Consider the following 18,695-nt stretch of genomic DNA (forward strand, 5'->3'; position numbering starts at 1 on the left):
AGAATACAATGTCCTGGTGAGGGAATTCCTCCATTAAACCTCATTTGTGTTTGGAGGAATCTGTTAGTTTTTTTGTTCAGCCTGCTGGCTAATCATAGAGAAATTAACAGTGTATAACCAGTTTAAAGGTAAAAAGATTATTTAGATTATTATTGTAATGTAATGTGTTTTATTACTATTATTATTTGGTAAAACATTAAGATAAGTACAAAATTAACAAAATAGAACTTATAAAAAGGGTCAAGCTAAGCATGTGTCTATAGTTGTCGTTCATGTTACTTATTTTCCTTTTCTATAACTTCTGTTTTTATTTTTATACAGCTTTATGATTTCTTCAACTTTCTTATGGACCATTTCACTCCAGATAGCAAGGAGGGTACATTTTTTATTAATTTAGTTGAAGTATACATGACTGTGACAAGTTGGAAATCTGCTTTAATGACGCAATGTGCAACCCCATACCTAAGACTTAGAGTAGCTATAGACAGAGATGATATCAGAGAATCCACAGTAAATGAGAACAAACTTTCCATAAACATGCACCATTGTTTCAGCTAAATGCTCATTTTCATGCATTGAGCACACATTCGGGTACCAGCATTATCTTCTTGGGTAAAATATAGAAGCTGACTGAAGAAATCAAGTTTCAATGGGTAACATTTGCTCCCAGATCAGTCAGCTAGGGGGTCTCTGCTATTGGAACTATTGGGAATTGTTATGTACTTTTTGGGAAAAATCTTTTATTGGTAGCATCCTCCATTTGGCATCTCTTGTCAATGGCTAGCCTTAGAAAAAAAAGCGTGTGTGAATACACCCTACAAGTACTGGCTCTTACTTTCCGTGTAATATTGGGACAGTTGGGGATGGGGGGGGGGGGTTATAAAAGCCATTCCCAGAAAACAGTTCAAGGGATTGCATTGTTTAAAACTATGTCATAAGAATTGCCTTTATTATACCAATCATGATAAAACATTGTATAATCCTTTTTAGTGCAGATTTTATTCTGTTTGACTGCTGTGTGGTAGCATTCAAACTAAAGTGCTTTTATTAACTGAATCCCATTGTACTATTTGATTTGGCTATATAGAAATATGAAGCTTGACCCATGTATGGCAGGTTAAGCCTGAAATACATGAATAGAAATTCAGTCAGTTCAGCAGGGACAAGCTGAATTCTGATCCATGTATGGGCAGGCTGGTTGTACAGAAATTGATCTATCAATCATCTTCTGTACAAACAGCCTGCTGGAGTTTTCCGGAATGATCAGTGCCACCACCTATAGCCAAAAACACTGATCATTGTATTCTGACAGCAGGGACAGAATACAATATTACAGTGAGACAGATTTCCCCATCCACATCAAGTGTGGATGGGGGCATCGAGGCACTTTCTTTTGTTCAACATGCTGGTTGAAAAAAAAAATGTATAATGTATTGGTTGTCTTAGATAAAGCTTGCCTAAAGTTTGGGTGTGTGACTGTGTGATTGTGTTAGTTCTTTAGGGGCAGAGATTGATATGAATGGTTCAGTATCCTTTAAGAACTCAAGGACACTACAAATGATGCTGTAGCTATAGGAATATGAAGACAATTTCGCCCACGAAAAGAGGTATTAAGCCTCCATGCAACCATTTTAATTTTTACATGGTTCTTGTATATAATGAACTTTATTGTGGTTCTAATGCTTGGATCATTCTCAGTGAACAACGATGAACTTATGCACACCCCCATCTTAAAACATGTGGGCTAATGAACACATTCTGAGATAAATACTGTAACAGTGAGACTTAAATAAATAAATAGCTACATTTTGTGTATTAATGTATTACTCTGCTTTATTACAATTTATTTTTCAATTGTTATGTGAAATTCTGACTTCCTAAAGGGAATTTTATCAGCCGTATGTTCACTGAAGAAGAAAACTTGAAAGACACTGAGTTGGAGAAATACTGTGATTATGAATCTATTGAGGTGCCAGAGACTTACACGGGTGCTAAACTGACCTTTCCTTTAAAGCCAAGCCATGCAGCGGCCTTAGTGGAGTCTTTCAAACAGAAGCAAGTAAGTATAACTTGATTATTTATTCTAGCGCATCTCAAAATGCATCATTTCAATATGTATTTGCATTATTCAGTAGTATTGTATAATACAGCAGTCTCCGAACTGTGTCCCTTTGCTTGCCTTTACCTGCGACGTTGGGCACTATTCTCCTCACTGATATAAGACCTTATTCCTCCCACTGACAGCAATGATGGGGCACTATTCCTTCCACTGACAGCAATGATGGGGCACTATTCCTTCCACTGACAGCAACCATGGGGCACTATTCCTTCCACTGACAGCAACCATGGGGCACTATTCCTTCCACTGACAGCAATGATGGGGCACTATTCCTTCCACTGACAGCAACCATGGGGCATTATTCCTTCCACTGACAGCAACGATGGGGCACTATTCCTTCCACTGACTGCAACCATGGGGCACTATTCCTCCCACTGACAGCAACCATGGGGCACTATTCCTCCCACTGACAGCAACGATGGGACACTATTCCTTCCACTGACAGCAACCATGGGGCACTATTCCTTCTACTGACAGCAATGATGGGGCACTATTCCTTCCACTGACAGAAACCATGGGGCATTATTCCTTCCACTGACAGCAATGATGGGGCACTATTCCTTCCACTGACAGCAACTATGGAGCACTATTCCTTCCACTGACAGCAACGATGGGGCACTATTCCTTCCACTGACAGCAATGATGGGGCACTATTCCTTCCACTGACAGCAATGATGGGGCACTATTCCTTCCACTGACAGAAACCATGGGGCATTATTCCTTCCACTGACAGCAATGATGGGGCACTATTCCTTCCACTGACAGCAATGATGGGGCACTATTCCTTCCACTGACAGAAACCATGGGGCATTATTCCTTCCACTGACAGCAATGATTAGGCACTATTCATTCCACTGACAAAAACCATGGGGCACTATTCCTTCCACTGACAAAAACCATGGGGCACTATTCCTTCCACTGACAGCAACCATGGGGCACTATTCCTTCCACTGACAGTAATGATGGTAATGATGGGGCACTATTCCTTCCACTGACAGCAACCATGGGGCACTATTCCTTCCACTGATAGAAATGATGGGAAAACATTAAAAAACATAGGAAAGTTAATGTTTTATTTGTAAAGCGTTTGTTCATTTGGAATACCTAATCACTTGCTAGCAAAAATCCAGTATTTTTTTAATTTCAACTGCACCATCACTGAATACCACTGTATTTAGTTTTCACATAACACATACTGCTAAACTAGAAATATACATTTTTTTCCAATTAGTAATATTACAAACTCCAAGCAAAACATAAAATAACATGAAAAAACAATAGAAGATGGGCCTATCCAATGGCTTATACAGTCTGAGGTCTTATACACAATTGAGTTGATCTTCTTTGATCATTTGTAAAGGTATTTTTTGCACAATTATGCTCACTTTTCAGGTGCTCCCATCAAAGTCTATTAGGTTCAAAACACAAGACTCTGCCCCACAAGAAGCTCATGTATTTTTCTACCAACAAACTTCAAGCTTCAATTGACACTATGCTCAGGTGTGAACAAGCACCACTGAATATATTAGAAATCCTGATGTTGAGCTTTGAAGCACATCTGGTGAAGCTTCAAATTGCTCAGGTGTGAATGGGGCCTCAACAAAATGTTAAAGCATTACTCAAGCAGAACCTCTTTTTGGATGATTTGCTAAAGGCAAATTTTCCTTTTACATGATTGGGTATTCTTTGCAAAGTGAATTTTTACTACATTCAGTTAGCCAAGGGAAAATTCCCTTGTAAAGTGAATAGCCCATGTGTCTATAGTAAATCAATAGCTCTGAAATCAAGTGTTTGAAAGTGAAAAAACATTTCTTGGTTGTTATGTTATCTGATTCTCTAACTTTTCCTCCTAGTAGCAGCTCCACGCTCGTTATGTTCTACATCTTTTAATTGAGACAAGGAAGCATCTTAAACAATTGCCAAATATAAAACGCATTACAACAAGTTACAGCAAAGAGATAACCATTTGTGGTAAGAAAATATTCTTCAGAGACTGATTTCAGTATATTTGCTTAGCTCAAGTATTAAAGTGGAGCTAAAAGTCCAGGATACTTAGATCTCCTTCAACAGTCCAACATTCCTTGCCAGCCTTGGCATTCTCTACCCAGCTTCTGCTGTGTGGCAGGTTGTAGCCTTCTTCATTGGCCATAAAGGAATGAATTCACTCCTGTGCATGTGCAGGAGTGCAGTCATCCCAGCTAATGGGTGCTGTGCTGGAATGTAAACTGTAACTCAATGTACATTCCAAAGCAGACTGTGAGCAGGCAGGTAGGTGTCTTTTATTGCAGAAGATACATTGCATGTCACTTCTGCAATAAAAAAGCCTGCCTGCACAAGGTTTTTTAAAGCGGGACTTTAAATATAAAGTATGTTTTTTACAAATACAGTGCATTCAGATAGTACTCGGACCCCCTTCACTTTTTCAGTTTTGTTATTTTGCAGCTACAGCTCTTTAAATTTGTTTTTTTCCTCATTAATCTACACTCAGTGTTACCACTGTAGTTACTCAACAAAGTCTGCTTATTAAAATTATGTCATATTAGTGTGCCTTTTATGTAATGCAGCTGAATGGAAGAACTCCATTTATGTGTGTTACGTCACCTTTATTCCCTTTTCAACACTATATTGCTATATACATGGGGGGAAAAAATAGTTTTTTGTAAATTGTTCGAGTAATATTAAGATAAAATTAAGTCAGGTTGATGAGAGCAGAGCTCTGCATTGTGTTTGCAGTTATATGCTACAGGTGCATATTTGGGGTGCTGTGTAGCAAAATTAGAATTTAATTAGATTGTTTCAGCTTCTGGGCTCAGCATGGACCCAAGCTATCACTGACTGCTGGCATCTCTAGCACTAGACCAAGCTGGGGCCTGATGGAGTTGCTGAGCCAAGCGCCATTTTAGAACTGCGCTGGCCTGGGACACATGGCTGATGTTCCCACAACTTTTTAAAACAGTGGCTGAGGCTCAAGTGCCTGGGACTCAAGCACTTGATTCACAAATGAATCTGGTATACTGAACAGTAATATACAATTAGCTAAAGAAACATTTGAATCTCAAAAACTTGGATCTAGAACTACTGTTTCTGGTAGGTCAGTTCCATATGTTTTGTCTATCACCTGTCAGAACTATTTGAGGGCTCCTCTCAGTTAGCAAACTCATGTCCTGTAAGATGACCAGTTAACCAAACACTCTGCAGATAGACTTTGTAATTATTGTACACAAGCCTAGGGACTGTAACATACAACAACCAAGGCTCCACAGCCATTTATTTTCTCAAATGCCATGATTTTATGGGCTACTCCGGGGGTGCTCAACCTTTTTGAAGAGCAAGGGCCACTGAAGTGATTTGATAACTGGTTGCTGGCCACAAACAAAGAGTACAAAATTTAGAATTGTTATTTTGAATAGCATATTGGACATTTTCCTCCTGCAGCTGCTGAATGCCAGTGGGGGTGGGGGAGGAGGAAAATCTTTTTATAGACTTCTTTTATATCTTGTGGGTGTGGTACACTTCCTGAAAGTACACCAAAACTTTTGCATTCTGAAGTTTTGGTGTGCAGAATAGATTAGAAGTACACTTTCCTGGTTTGAGGGCCACATCAGATGCCCACAAGCCACAGCATCCCTGGGCTACTCCTTATCCCACTTATTTGTAGTTGATTACTCACCTTGCATATTTAACATATTTTATGCTATCATATTATTATGCAAACCCAACATGGTGGGCCACATATACTGCTGAGCACAGTAAGCTTGTGTCTATAGTCACCAGACACAAAGAAACAGCTTTTCTCCTCTCCCATAAAGAGAATTGTAGACTGTAGTACAAGTTTAATAGTTAAAAAGTAGGTAGGCAACTCACATATGAGTGATAAAAAACGGGCGCATCAATAATGTGGATGATCAGTCCGCCTCATAGCCAAGGTGGTATGCCACTGTAGGATGGTAGAACAGTAGGAGTCGGTCGGGGTGGATGGAACAACTGGGACATCCTCCAATCCAATGGCCTGATGTGGAGTTCCGAGCAGCAGCGTTGGCGTTTGATGTCATCCAAGTGCAACGTGTTTCTGAGCATGTGCAAGGTCCAGCCTAGACCAGCGCGCTCCTTTCTCAAGCAACTTATGCTTGAGAAAGGAGCCTGCTCATACATGGTTTGATTCTTGGCCAGTTCGAAATGTCTATGGTTGTAGTCACATTGTCATAATTGCAATGGCAATTTTTAAACTGCTATAACTGACATAAGTTTTTCCATGCATTTATAATTAGGGGTATGATTCAAGAAAAAGTAATATACAGTTCCTGTTTTCATCCATGGTATTAATTGTGTGCTGCTATTTTTTTAACATGAAACTCACATTAAAATGAATGGTATTACTGCTACTACTACTTCAGAATCTCCCAAAAATCTGAAAGTAGATCTCTACTCAACCATATCCTAACAGCGGGAAAAAAAGTCTCATAATTGAAGACAACCTACCCTGTCAGGTGCCAAGCCTACTCCATAGATTTCACTTTATCTACAACTTGGGTTAACTTACTGAACACTTTGGATATACAAAAGCATCCTTTAACAAAATATGGGCACCAAACATATCACTTTTCTCAGACAGATGAATTTCTTGTAACTTTTATACAGTTGTAAAAGAATGTTTATTTGGCAAAATGATCCAACAGGGAGTAACTGTAACTTCCAGTTTACTAAACAAGTGCAAAATGCAAAAGGGTCAGAATGGCAAAGAACATGCATACACTGCAGAATAATTTGAAAGAGATTATGAAATCTGCCAAGTCGCCAACTGTCTGCAGAGTCAATAGCTAAAGACCTCCAAACTCTGTGTGGCCTTCAGATTAGCACAACAACAGTGGGAGTATGTAGAGAGCTTCATGGAACGGGTTTCCATTGCTGAACAGCTGCATCCAAGCCTCACATCACCAAGTGCAATGCAAAGCGTTGGATGCAGTGGTGTAAAAGCACGCTGCCACTGGACTTTAGAGCAGTGGAGACATGTTCTCTGGAGTGACAAATCACACTTCTCTGTCTGGCAATCCAATGGACATGTCTTGATTTGGCACTTGCCTGACTGCAATGTCCCAAGTGTAAAGTTTGGTGTGGGGTTATTTTTCAGGGGTTGGGCTTGACCCCTTTGTTCCATTGAAGGGAACTATTAAGGCATCAGCATACCAAGACATTTTGGACAATTTCATGCTCCCAACTTTGTGGGAACAGTTTGGGAATGGCTCCTTCTTGTTCCAACATGACTGTGCACCAGTGCACAAAGTAAGGTCCATAAAGACATGGATGAGCAAGTTTGAGGTGGAGGAACTTGACTGACCTGCACAGAGTCCTGACCTCAATCCGATAGAACACCTTTGGGATGAACTAGAGCAGAGCCTGCGAGCCAGACCTTCTCGTCAGATATCAGTGCCTGAACTCACAAATGCTCTTCTGGAAGAATGGTCAAACATTCCCATAGACACACTCCTAAACCTTGTAGATAGCCTTCCTAGATGAGTTGAAACTGTTATAGCTGCAAAGGGTGGGCCAACTCAATATTGAACCCTACGGGCAAAGACTGGGATGCCATTAAAGTTCATGTGCGTGTAAAGGCAGGCGTCCAAATACTGTTGGGAATATAGTGTGTATAATATTCCTTTTCAAAGCATTAACTATAATTTTTCTTAATTATGTGTAAAGGAAAAAGCATAATGTTGTATATTGTATGGATTTATTAATGTTTACTTCAATATGTGTAATAAACGAAAAATTCCCATAGCTTATACATGCTAATTTTTATGTTCTTTCTTTTTCAAGGGGACCTGCATGGCCGCCTGGATGATTTATTTTTGATATTTTACAAGGTGTGTAGTAAGAATAATCATTTTTATAGTACTGTTCTAAAAATGTGCTTTATTGCTAAACTCACACACAGACACACAATGCAGAAAGTGATGTACCTGAATAAAAATAGGATAAATATTTGCTTTTTCAATCATTATTTATCAAATATGATATAACGGAAAGAAAAGAAAATTAAAGAAATAAAGACAAATAAAAATTAACAGCACCTGGAAGTTATTAGGCTGACTTTAACTAATTGTTCAGTTGGGAATTAAAGTGGAAAAAACCTAAAAAAGGCTGACAGGATTTAAGGATTTAAGAGACATTATTGGTTACTTCTGTCAGAAATCCTTCTCCCTGTTGGTCAGTGTTTATGTACACTGAGCTGTGCATGCACAACTCAACATACATTTATGGCACTGCTCTGTGCCTTTTTGATATTACAGTACATCCATGCGCATGCGTGGGAGTGACATAATTGAGAACTGGCCAACTAAGTAGCATGACCAACGGAACACTGACAGCACATCGGGAGGAGATTGCTTGGTAAGTCTGCCAAAAAGTGCTAATATGCTGTGTATACTAGCACATTATGGCTAAAAGCCTCTATTTAGATCTGAAGTTGCCATAATTCTGCACACATGGCTAGCTAAGACAGCAGCTATCTGAGGGCTTGAAAGTTCAATCAAGAGCTGATAAAAACACACTAGTAACTGACACAGTTATCACTAGAGGCATACCTTGAATGTACGTACTGAAGCATAAATTATGTATACTCTAGTTGGCAGAACAAAACAAAATCAATGTACAAATGTGGATAAGGACAGAAAGGGGTTTGGTTTAGGTATTCTTTAATTCCACCAGCAAGGCTGACAACAGTAGAGGAAATATCAGTGCAGCAAAGTAACTTTGTTGTCAGCCAAAATAGAACGTTAGGGTCACAGTGGAGGATGTGGCTTTGCCATATTCTTTTATACATTTTGAAATATGTATTTTATTGCATAGAAGGTTTACTCAAACGGGGCCATATTTAAAAGTGGATCATTAAAGTGACTGTAAAGCTTAAATTTGTTTTTCATTAATATGATATACATAATGTATATAACAAATTGTGAACCATAAAACAAACAGTGAAACAATAGCTGCACTTAAAAAATACCTATACAAATACTCAATACGTGATATCCAAAGACATGCTGGTAGGTTAATTGGCTCCTGTCTAAATTGGCCCTAGTATGTGTAGGTATGAATGTAAGTTAGGGACTTTAGATTGTACACCCCTTGAGGGTTAGGGACTGATGTGAATGTACAATATATGTATATATGTAAAGCGCTGCATAAATTGACAGCGCTATATAAGTACCTGTAATAAATAAATAATGTCCAGTTATTGTTGCGCTATTGATAAAAAAATATACGAATAGTGAGTCACTTATCCTTTAAATGCTCCTACCAATAATATGTCAAAATGCATGAAACACCAAACAATGAAAAAGTCTTTTGATGACAAAATCCCAATTATGATGAACAATTGTGTCCACAATAATCCTCCATGTGTGTAGTAAAATAGAGACTCTCGTGCCCACCACCACAAAAAGCACACTGCTCCTTACTGAATAGTTAGACCCAGATTATAGGAAGAAGCCACGTGAAAGTGGTGTAACGCGTGGAGCTCATTGACGTCATTTCCAGGTGGAGCTCGGTGATGCACTTCCGGTGACGCACTTCCGGTGTTCGGCAAACACGATTTCCTATTACACCCATAGGATATGGGGGAACTGCTTGTACACTTCTAAGAGCATGTGAGTTTTCCATCTGCTTTTTTCTTTATAATAAAACTACATATTGCGCTATGGAGATCTCTCTTTGTGCTTAAATCTTTCATGGTCCATAGACATATGGCTGAGGCATTGTATATATTGAGATTTTGAATCGTGGGGCAAGTTATATCCTGATGTCGTTTTTGGAACATCATTTAAATAAATGATTTGTGACCTCTAGGGGTCGAATGTTGGAGGTGAGGAGGCACTCTGGATATTTAGGATTGATTCACTGGAGTGACACTTTGGTCTGAGCACTATTTGAATGAAGAAGCACTTCTATATATATTTTTTTTTCACAGAAGAGTGATAGCATGTTTTTTGCACATGATTATACTATATGTATATTGATTGTTATTTAAATACTTGGCACTTTTATGATTATTCACTGTGATTTTTAAACATTTTTTATATTTATTAAGACACTATTTATGTACCTAAGCACCTGGTCACTTTCTATTTTGTTGTGTGTGCACATGTATAACCAGTTTTAGCCATTTGGGGGCAGACTGGTCTTATATGAATTTTTATATAATTTTAGCACATATATTATTTAAGTACTAGTCACTTTTACATTTGTGTATAATATTTTGATTTTTTATAGCACTATTATAGCAGAGCGCTTCATCCAATATTTTGATATTTATTTTGTGTGTCCCATGGTATAGGGTGTAGATGATAGCAGCTAGCTATATTTAAAGAGTCTGTGGAGCGCAGGTGGATATTTTTATTTTATCCAGATTATAGGTCGTCTAACAGAGCATGATGCTGAACATATGTTGCTTGTAACATCCTAGATGGACAAGAGGTGTCACAGATTTCGGTATCTCTCCTCCTCCCCTATTGTGATCTGCTGTGTACTCGTTCAAAAAGGATAAAACTCCAGATAGTGTGATAACGTGCAAATGATTTATTACAATACATAAAAAAAAAAAACTTACAAACCTCAAAGACAAATGAGCATGTAAGTCATAAATGCCACTAGTGCTGGCTCCAGACTGGCGTGGGTGACGTCAGCACAATCTCCACCCAGCCCCGACGTATATTTCGTCTCAATACATGTTGTCAAGGGGGTCAGTTGAAACGTATGTCGGTGTTGGGTGGAGATTGTGCTGACGTCACTCACGGTTGTCTGGAGCCACCACCAGTGGCATTTATGACTTACATGCTCATTTGTCTTTGAAGTTTGTAAGTGTTTTTTTATGTATTTTAATAAATCATTTGTAGGTTATCACACTATCTGGAGTATTATCCTTTTTGACCGAGTACACTGGGGTCTAACTATTCGGTAAGGAGCAGTGTGTTTTTTGTGGTGGTGGGCACAAGAGTCTCTATTTCACTACACACGTGGAGGATTATTGTGGACAGAGATGTTCATCATAATTGGGATTTTGTCATCAAAAGACTTTTTCATTGTTTGGTGTTTCATGCATTTTGACGTAATAATATTATTAGTAGGAATATAATAAACATGGTATACTTACCTGCTTGTGCAATAGTATTGCACAAAGCAGGCCCAAACCTTCTCTTCTTGCGTCTCCTGTCATCACTCTCGGCTCCTCCTCTTCTTAGTGCAGTACCATAGGAAGCCGCTACCTATGGGGGCACCCGTAGAGCTGACTTGTATGTGCCTATTGACCTTGGCCATGCCTCCATTCCCTCCTCACAGGATTTGATTGACAGCAGCCAATGGCTCCCGCTGCCCTCTCATTGAGTCTTGTGAGGAGAGGAGAGAGCATTGTTGCTGCACTCAGGCACAGTGCTGGATCAAGATAGGGCTCAAGTAAATATATAGGGAGGAGGGGGGCTATATAACCAATGGGACATTTTTTACCTAAATGCAGGAAATGCATTAAGGTAAAAAAAATGTCCCGCCTTTAGAACCACTTTATATCGGAAATGTTGGGAAGTTGCACCTAAAAGTGGTTTGTGTTGTTACCTAAAAAAATGTTCTCTTCGTGTTCTTAGAATGGACTCCCATCTGCAGAGAAGCCTTATATATTCAACGGGGACTTTGTAGATAGAGGGAAACAGTCCATTGAGATCTTGATGATTCTTTTTGCATTCCTGCTGGTCTACCCAAAGTCTGTCCATTTAAACCGAGGAAACCATGAAGACTATATAGTCAATTTAAGGTAGGGTCTACAAAACAGTAAATCAGTATTTTATGCCACGGTTAGATGTATTTGCAATAAAATGGTCATTTATTTTATGTTTTTCAGGTATGGATTTACAAAAGAAGTAATGAAAAAATATAAGGTATGCATGTAAAATGTATGCAGCGCTGTGTCACTTTAACTGACAATTGTGCGGTCATGCAACGCTGCACCCAAATGAAATGTATGTCCTTTTTTCCCACGAATTGAGCTTTCTTTCAGTGGTGTTTGATTACCTGTGCATTTTTCATTTTTTGCGCTACAAAAAAAAAAAAAGACAGACAATTTTGAAAATAAAACAATATTTTTGACCTTTTGCTATTAAACATGTCCAGTATAAAAAATTAAAAAAACGAATTTCGTTATAAATTTAGGCCAAAATGTATTCTGCTACATGTCTTTGCTAAAAAAAAATCCCAATACGTGGAAATTAGTTGGTTTAGGTGAAAGTTATAGCATTTACAAATAGTGGTATATATTCTGGGATTTTTTTTCATTTTTACTAGTAATGGTGGTGATCAGCGACTTATAGCGGGACTGCGGCAGACATTCTGACACTAAGGGGAACTGACCTGGTATCACTGACATCCCCAGTGACACCAATACAGTGATCAGTGCTAAAAAAAAGCTCTGACACTGTACTAATGGCACTGGGCAGGAAGGGGTTAACATGAGGAGTGATCAAAGGGTTAACTGTGTGCTGGGAGTGTTTTACTAGGGGGCTGTGTCAGTGTGATTCACTATACTCACACTGCTTTGGATGGCTGTGCTGTGTTCAGCCATCCAAAGCAGTGTGCCGGAGCTGACAGGGAGGAGAAATGTTAGTATACAAAACAGTTCTCCTCCCTGTCGGAGATCCTTGGAAATCACCAGGCGACGGCGTGTAATCAGTGGCCGGGACCTGGTGATTGACAGCCGAGGCCACAAATGGTGGTGCAGCACGCATCCCCCACCCAGAATTGCAAAATCACGTATATATATGTGTGATTTTGTGCACCCGTGCCGCCCTGTAGCAGTATTTCTGCTATAGGGCGGCATGGAAGCGGTTAATGTATTAATGAATAAAGAGCTGCATTAATCTGTGTCTTTTATCTCTACCCGGAGATTAGCTTTAAGGATGCAGTAGGTAGTTTTCAATTATGGTAATTATTTTTTCATTGTGCAGTTTAACAGAAGGCTGGCCAGCTGACTGACATGTGTTCAGTACTGATGTGGAACCAAATTTAAAATTTACAGAATCTTTTGATTATAGATAAAAATGTGGAATGCCAGTTTTTTTACTAAATGGTAGAGGAAGAAGAACAAAAATTACAGTATTGACTGAATAACAATATTAGTAGTAGAAGCAAAATTATGTTTGTGCTACATATTTGCTATGCAAGTACAATATTTACTTATACTTTTTTGTTTGATTTCACCATTAAAGGTTCATGGGAAGAAAATCCTCAAAATGTTGCAAAGTGTATTTAGCTGGCTTCCTTTAGCAGCTATAATTGATCAAAAAATATTAATAACCCATGGAGGAGTGTCAGATTCTACTGATTTACAGATACTATCTAAAATAGAACGACACAAGGTAAGATACGTGAATTTTCTATTTATCATTGACTGACAAACTACTAAGCACACTGTGACCCTTGCTACAAACTACTGGATCCAAAATGCTATTGCTGTTCCCCAAACTATTCAGTATATCGGAGGATAATCCTTAAAGCAGTGTTAAACCCCAAACCAAGAATGTATTATATTTCAGCTTACAAATCATTACAGTAGATGTGGTGGCTACATCAGTTTTCTCCACTCCACTCTGGATGAAAGAGCACAGGGGCAGATTTGGATAGCAGCATCGTCAGTCTGGGGTGGGATGGGCCTGTTAAGTGTATTAGCAGATTTGAATACAAATAACAAATTTAAGCTAAACTCCAGCTAACATTTTATAATCAGTTCCAGCAAACATTTTTTTCCAATCTGTCTTCTTTTTACCCTTTTTAATGCAAATAAAGAATCTTACAAATATTTGGAGACAATGGATATAAACCTAAACCTAATCTTGTCCACCTAAACTGATAATTCTGCATTTGGTACATAATATATTGGCGATCTGAATCACCTACTGACTTTGTTATCTCACTGATGGGTTGCAACTAGCTTCATCTGTAGAGGTGAGAAGTTTGTCCCTCAGCTTCTTAGAACTATAAATCAATAAATTCACCTAACTAGAGTATAATCATCACATGCTGCTTTATTGGAATCACAAGTGATAAATCAGCGCAAGAGCTGTGTGCCAATCTATCTGTGCACAGAACCCATTAAGTCCTAAACCTAACACAGCTGAAATAAAGTATGTTGGCCAAAAGTCAAAATCATGAACCTACCTGGATGCAGCGGGTAAAAAATCTGGTAGCAGTACTCAAAATAGATTTTCCATGAAGAGAAATATTCTCTTACTTATATCCAAAAACTAGTCATACTAGTGAGTGCCCCCACACCAGACTGATTTTCAATTATACCCCGCATCCCCTGAGAATATAAAGCACATCAAAAAGTGAGCACCCCAACCCCAAAACTCAACATGTTTTACACATAAAAGGGGCTTTGTCAGGAGGGAAAAAAAGTGTAATTTTAAATTTTAAAAAAAATGATGCTCAAAACACAAAAAAATATGTGCAGTGCATTGTTAGAATGTATTGCCCCTCCCTATCTATTGTAAATGTTTTGTATGTCTCATCTGGTTCTGTCCTGCGATGAAGCCTGTCCAACAAGGACAAAGACAGCAATAAAAAAAGAGGCTCTCACTCTCTCTATCTAAAACAAAATAAAAAGCTTAAAATGGAAGTCTGGTCTAAACCTATGTAATCTAATCCAAAACTGCTCCTACCCCCATTCTAAGCCCTATACTAACTAGCCTGTAGAGGAAAAGTGTGTATACTTACCTATTCGCTGGGCACTCCAATCCGATCACATGATCTCCCCAGTGGCTGGCTTAAGGGGAGAGGAAAGATTGCCAACAACGGCTTGGTGGTGATTTCACCCATGGACTTACTATGTGGTTTCCATTGTCTGCTATTTCTCTTCCACACTGATGAAGCTGGTGCTGGGAGCCGATATGTGATCGGACCATAGCATCCACACAATAGGTAAGTATAGACATCTTTTCTCTACAGGCTAGTTAGTATAGGACTTATAATTGGGGTGGGAGCAGGTTTAAGATAGGTTTAGATCGGATTTCTACTTTAAGCTGGATTTCGGCTTGAAATAGACCAGTAACAGATTTTCATTCCTGCACCTCCATTTACAATGGATTAACATTCTAAAACAATGTACCATCTAAGTGTGAGAAAAAGTAAAATATGATCATAGAACAATATAGGAAATATATAAATAAGTGATTTTAAAACTGCTTTTGTTTAGTTTGCATCTACTTTGCGGCCTAGAAAAAAGAAAGACAAGATAAACAAGACAGAAGAAAAGATAGAAGAAAAGATTGATCAGGGGAAGTGTACAAATGGAGAAAACACGTTAACAGTGGCATCATCTTGGCAGGCCCCAAGAAGTGGTTCTTTTTCCTATAGCTCCAGTCCAAGCCTTCTACCCAATTATAAAGGGAAAAGATCAGCCAGTAGCCCCACCACCATGACAATTGACAGAAAAGAGATCTCTAAACGAGTGCGGCAAGCTGTAGACAAAGAATTAGTAAAATATCGAAGACAAGTGGGTTTCACTGAGACCATTCCAGAGCCTGACAGTCCAGTGTCCATTTCTGATTCTGATTCAGAATCTGGAGAAATGCAAGAGTATGACATGGACGATGAAGAGAGAAAGCAGGTAAGTGTAGTGTATTTCCACTTATTTTACAAATCATTTCAAACAGAAGATAGTTTTAGTAAAGCTTTAAATCATCAAATGAATGTGGTGTTTTAAAATAGATAACCCCTGACCATAACTTGTACCCTTTTGGCACCAATGGATCAGATTTATTAAGGAGCTATATAAATAGGAGGTCAGCATAGTCCGAAACACATGATTTGAAGTCTGATGTGTATTATTACATAGTTGCAATATTATCTAAATAAGATTGCACTTTACCAGTATTAAGTAGTGGTATTCTTTAATGGCAAGACTCCTAGACAATGCTGCTAGCTAATAGTAATAGTAATTGACTTCCCAAGCTACTTTTATATTATATATTAGTAAAGATTAATTCCAGGGATTGGTATGTTATACATAGTTTCATTGGTACGCTTGGACAAATGTAACTACTTGGATAAATGTAACTATGTATATTCTATACATGACCAATGCTACTGAAAGCTGGAAATCACTAAAGTGGACACCACTACGTCAGTGATCCCCACTTGCTTCCAGGTCATGCCCTCTGCCCTATTCAATCAGAGAACACTTTGCATTCATTCAGAAAATGAAAAGCATTCTCTGAATAGTGCAAGACAAGTGGCCAGGAAAGCAGTCACTTGGCACGGGACCTGGAAGCAAGAGAAGACCACTGCAGTAGTGGTGCCTACTTCAGTGATTTCCAGCTTCCAGGAGCATCGATCAGGTATGGTATATAATATACATAATTACATTGGTCCAAGCTGGATGCCTGTTTTACCATTATGCAGCAAGGAAGCTTGACAGGAGCCAATGCTTGAACGAAATCTGAAGCCAGTAAATGGTAAAGAATTACTCTGGGGGTGACATATTGTGATAAAAGCATTATTCCAGATTTATTACACGGCATTTTCTAGATGACTACTGTGTAGCATTATTTGTTCAATTACTGTATAAAGTATTTCTATTTGCATTTGTGAAAACAGTCCATAATGCTAAGTGAATGTATTTGATAACTTTTTAACCTATGAATAGATTGTAGATATTTTGTGGAGTGATCCTATAGCTCAAGATGGCTGCAAGTCAAACACAGTACGTGGAGGAGGATGTTACTTTGGTCCTGATATAACTGAGAAAATCCTGCGAAAACATGGATTACAAATGTTGATCCGCTCTCATGAGTGTAAGCAAGAAGGATATGAGTTTTGCCACAATGGAAAGGTAAATTACAAATTACAATTATTTGTAAGTAATTAAAAAGAAACTATCATATCCTAGTATAAACAGACACACAGTCCCCCTCCCCTCCTCCACCCTTTACCCCAACTTAGCACCATGTTAGTTTAAAATTTTTTTAAACATTTCAAAGCCCCAAATTCTTACTTAAAATCAGGTTTTTTTTTTCTCAGTAACTAGGTACAGTATATGTACTCTCCCCTTTTGAGTCACCCCTTGTCATTGCATCCTACCCAGCACCACCCCTTTGGTTCCATCCCCTTACTCACCTCCCAGTACAGCCCTTATTAGAGAAAAAAGAACCTAATATCATTTTGTGATGCTAAATAATTTGTATGGAATTTGTTAATGATAACTAGGAAACAGGAAGATAGACCCCCTGCAGCCAGCAACAATATCCCCCAGCATCAACAGATCCCCCAGAAACAATAGACAACCTGCAACAAAACACAGCCACGGCAGCAATATATCTACCCCAGAAACAATCCCTTCCTTAAGAGTAGATTCCTGTCATCTACAATGGCCCCTCAACAACATAAGACCCCCCTTTATAACAATAGACCTCTCCCTCAACAATAGATACCCCCAGCAACAATGATTCCCCCAGCAGTTAGCATCAATAGACCCTCCAGCACACACCAGCACTCCTTGTCATTACCTACAATACTGGAGGTGCCGGCGTTCCCCCACAATCCCCCTGAAAAATAGCCCTGCATAAATCCATGAGTGTGAGGGTCTATCTTTGGGTGTCTATGTCACTGAGTGATGTGAATATTTCCTATTGGTTTCCCATTGGAAGGTCTTCTCCAGGAAGGGGCGTCAGTGAAGAAAACATGCTGGCAGACTTAGGTAAATAAAATCCATGCCTCAGAGATTCAAACTGTTATAAAAGCCAGAGGCGGTGCAACAAAGTACTAGTGCTGAATTGTAGTGGGTTTTTTTCATGATTCTATAATATTTTCCTCAGAATGAAGTGATTACATATTTTTTTCCTCTGCTTGATCTGCAAAAACAGTTGCAAGTGACTACAGTTTTCTTTCTTTTTTCATTTTTAAGTGTTTCTTAAAGCCAGAAGGTTGGAATATTAAATGAAAATAGTCTTGAGGCATGTCTGTGATTATTTTTTTTTCTACACAAACAATTGAATGAACATTTTCCAAGAGTGGTGTTTCCATACTTTTTGCCTGGGGTTGTAGACAGAAGATTAGCAATGGATCCTTTTGTGGTCCACTTCGCAAGAGAATTGTTGAAGATAAGGCCACTCAGAAGAAATTGCCAAAAAAACAGCAGATACTTAACTTAAAACTGAGAGGAAAACACTGGGAGGAGATTTTAATAAGTGCACAAAACAACCAAAAACTCCACTTCATATTGTATATGTGCAGCATCCGCAGCCCTTAGAAAAGGTTGAGGAGTTATCAATATTAGGCTGAATATGCACATTGTTATTTGTATTAAAGAGTTAAGTCACCTTTATTGACTTTTGCCAATCTCCAAACATTGCAATTAACATTGTACACATAGATGATACATCACAGAGTAAAGGTGAACTAACCTTTTAACCACTTCAGGTCCGGAAACTTTCACCCCCTTCCAGTCCAGGCTGCTTTTCAGTTTTCCACCCAGCATTTAAGTACAGTTGGATAGTCCTGCAACAATGTATCCAAATTCAATTTTTATCATTTATTGGAGACA

At 38.7% G+C, this 18,695-nt stretch overlaps 1 protein-coding gene across 1 annotated transcript in view; it reads left to right on the plus strand.

Annotated features, from left to right (window-relative positions):
* PPEF2 (protein phosphatase with EF-hand domain 2) overlaps positions 1–18,695 on the plus strand; it is a 70,300-nt gene that overhangs the window by 32,075 nt on the left and 19,530 nt on the right. Inside the window, exons 6-14 of the mRNA XM_089652308.1 lie at positions 322–376; positions 1,884–2,059; positions 3,976–4,090; positions 7,934–7,980; positions 11,749–11,915; positions 12,003–12,039; positions 13,363–13,512; positions 15,348–15,761; positions 16,800–16,985. Coding sequence (XP_089508434.1) covers positions 322–376; positions 1,884–2,059; positions 3,976–4,090; positions 7,934–7,980; positions 11,749–11,915; positions 12,003–12,039; positions 13,363–13,512; positions 15,348–15,761; positions 16,800–16,985 — 1,347 coding nt within the window. The remainder of the gene's footprint in view (positions 1–321; positions 377–1,883; positions 2,060–3,975; positions 4,091–7,933; positions 7,981–11,748; positions 11,916–12,002; positions 12,040–13,362; positions 13,513–15,347; positions 15,762–16,799; positions 16,986–18,695) is intronic.

Source organism: Staurois parvus, unplaced genomic scaffold (genome assembly GCF_062004578.1).
Source record: "Staurois parvus isolate SC_StPar_1 unplaced genomic scaffold, SC_StPar_1.0 ptg000679l, whole genome shotgun sequence".
In the NCBI taxonomy this organism is placed as follows: domain Eukaryota; kingdom Metazoa; phylum Chordata; class Amphibia; order Anura; family Ranidae; genus Staurois; species Staurois parvus.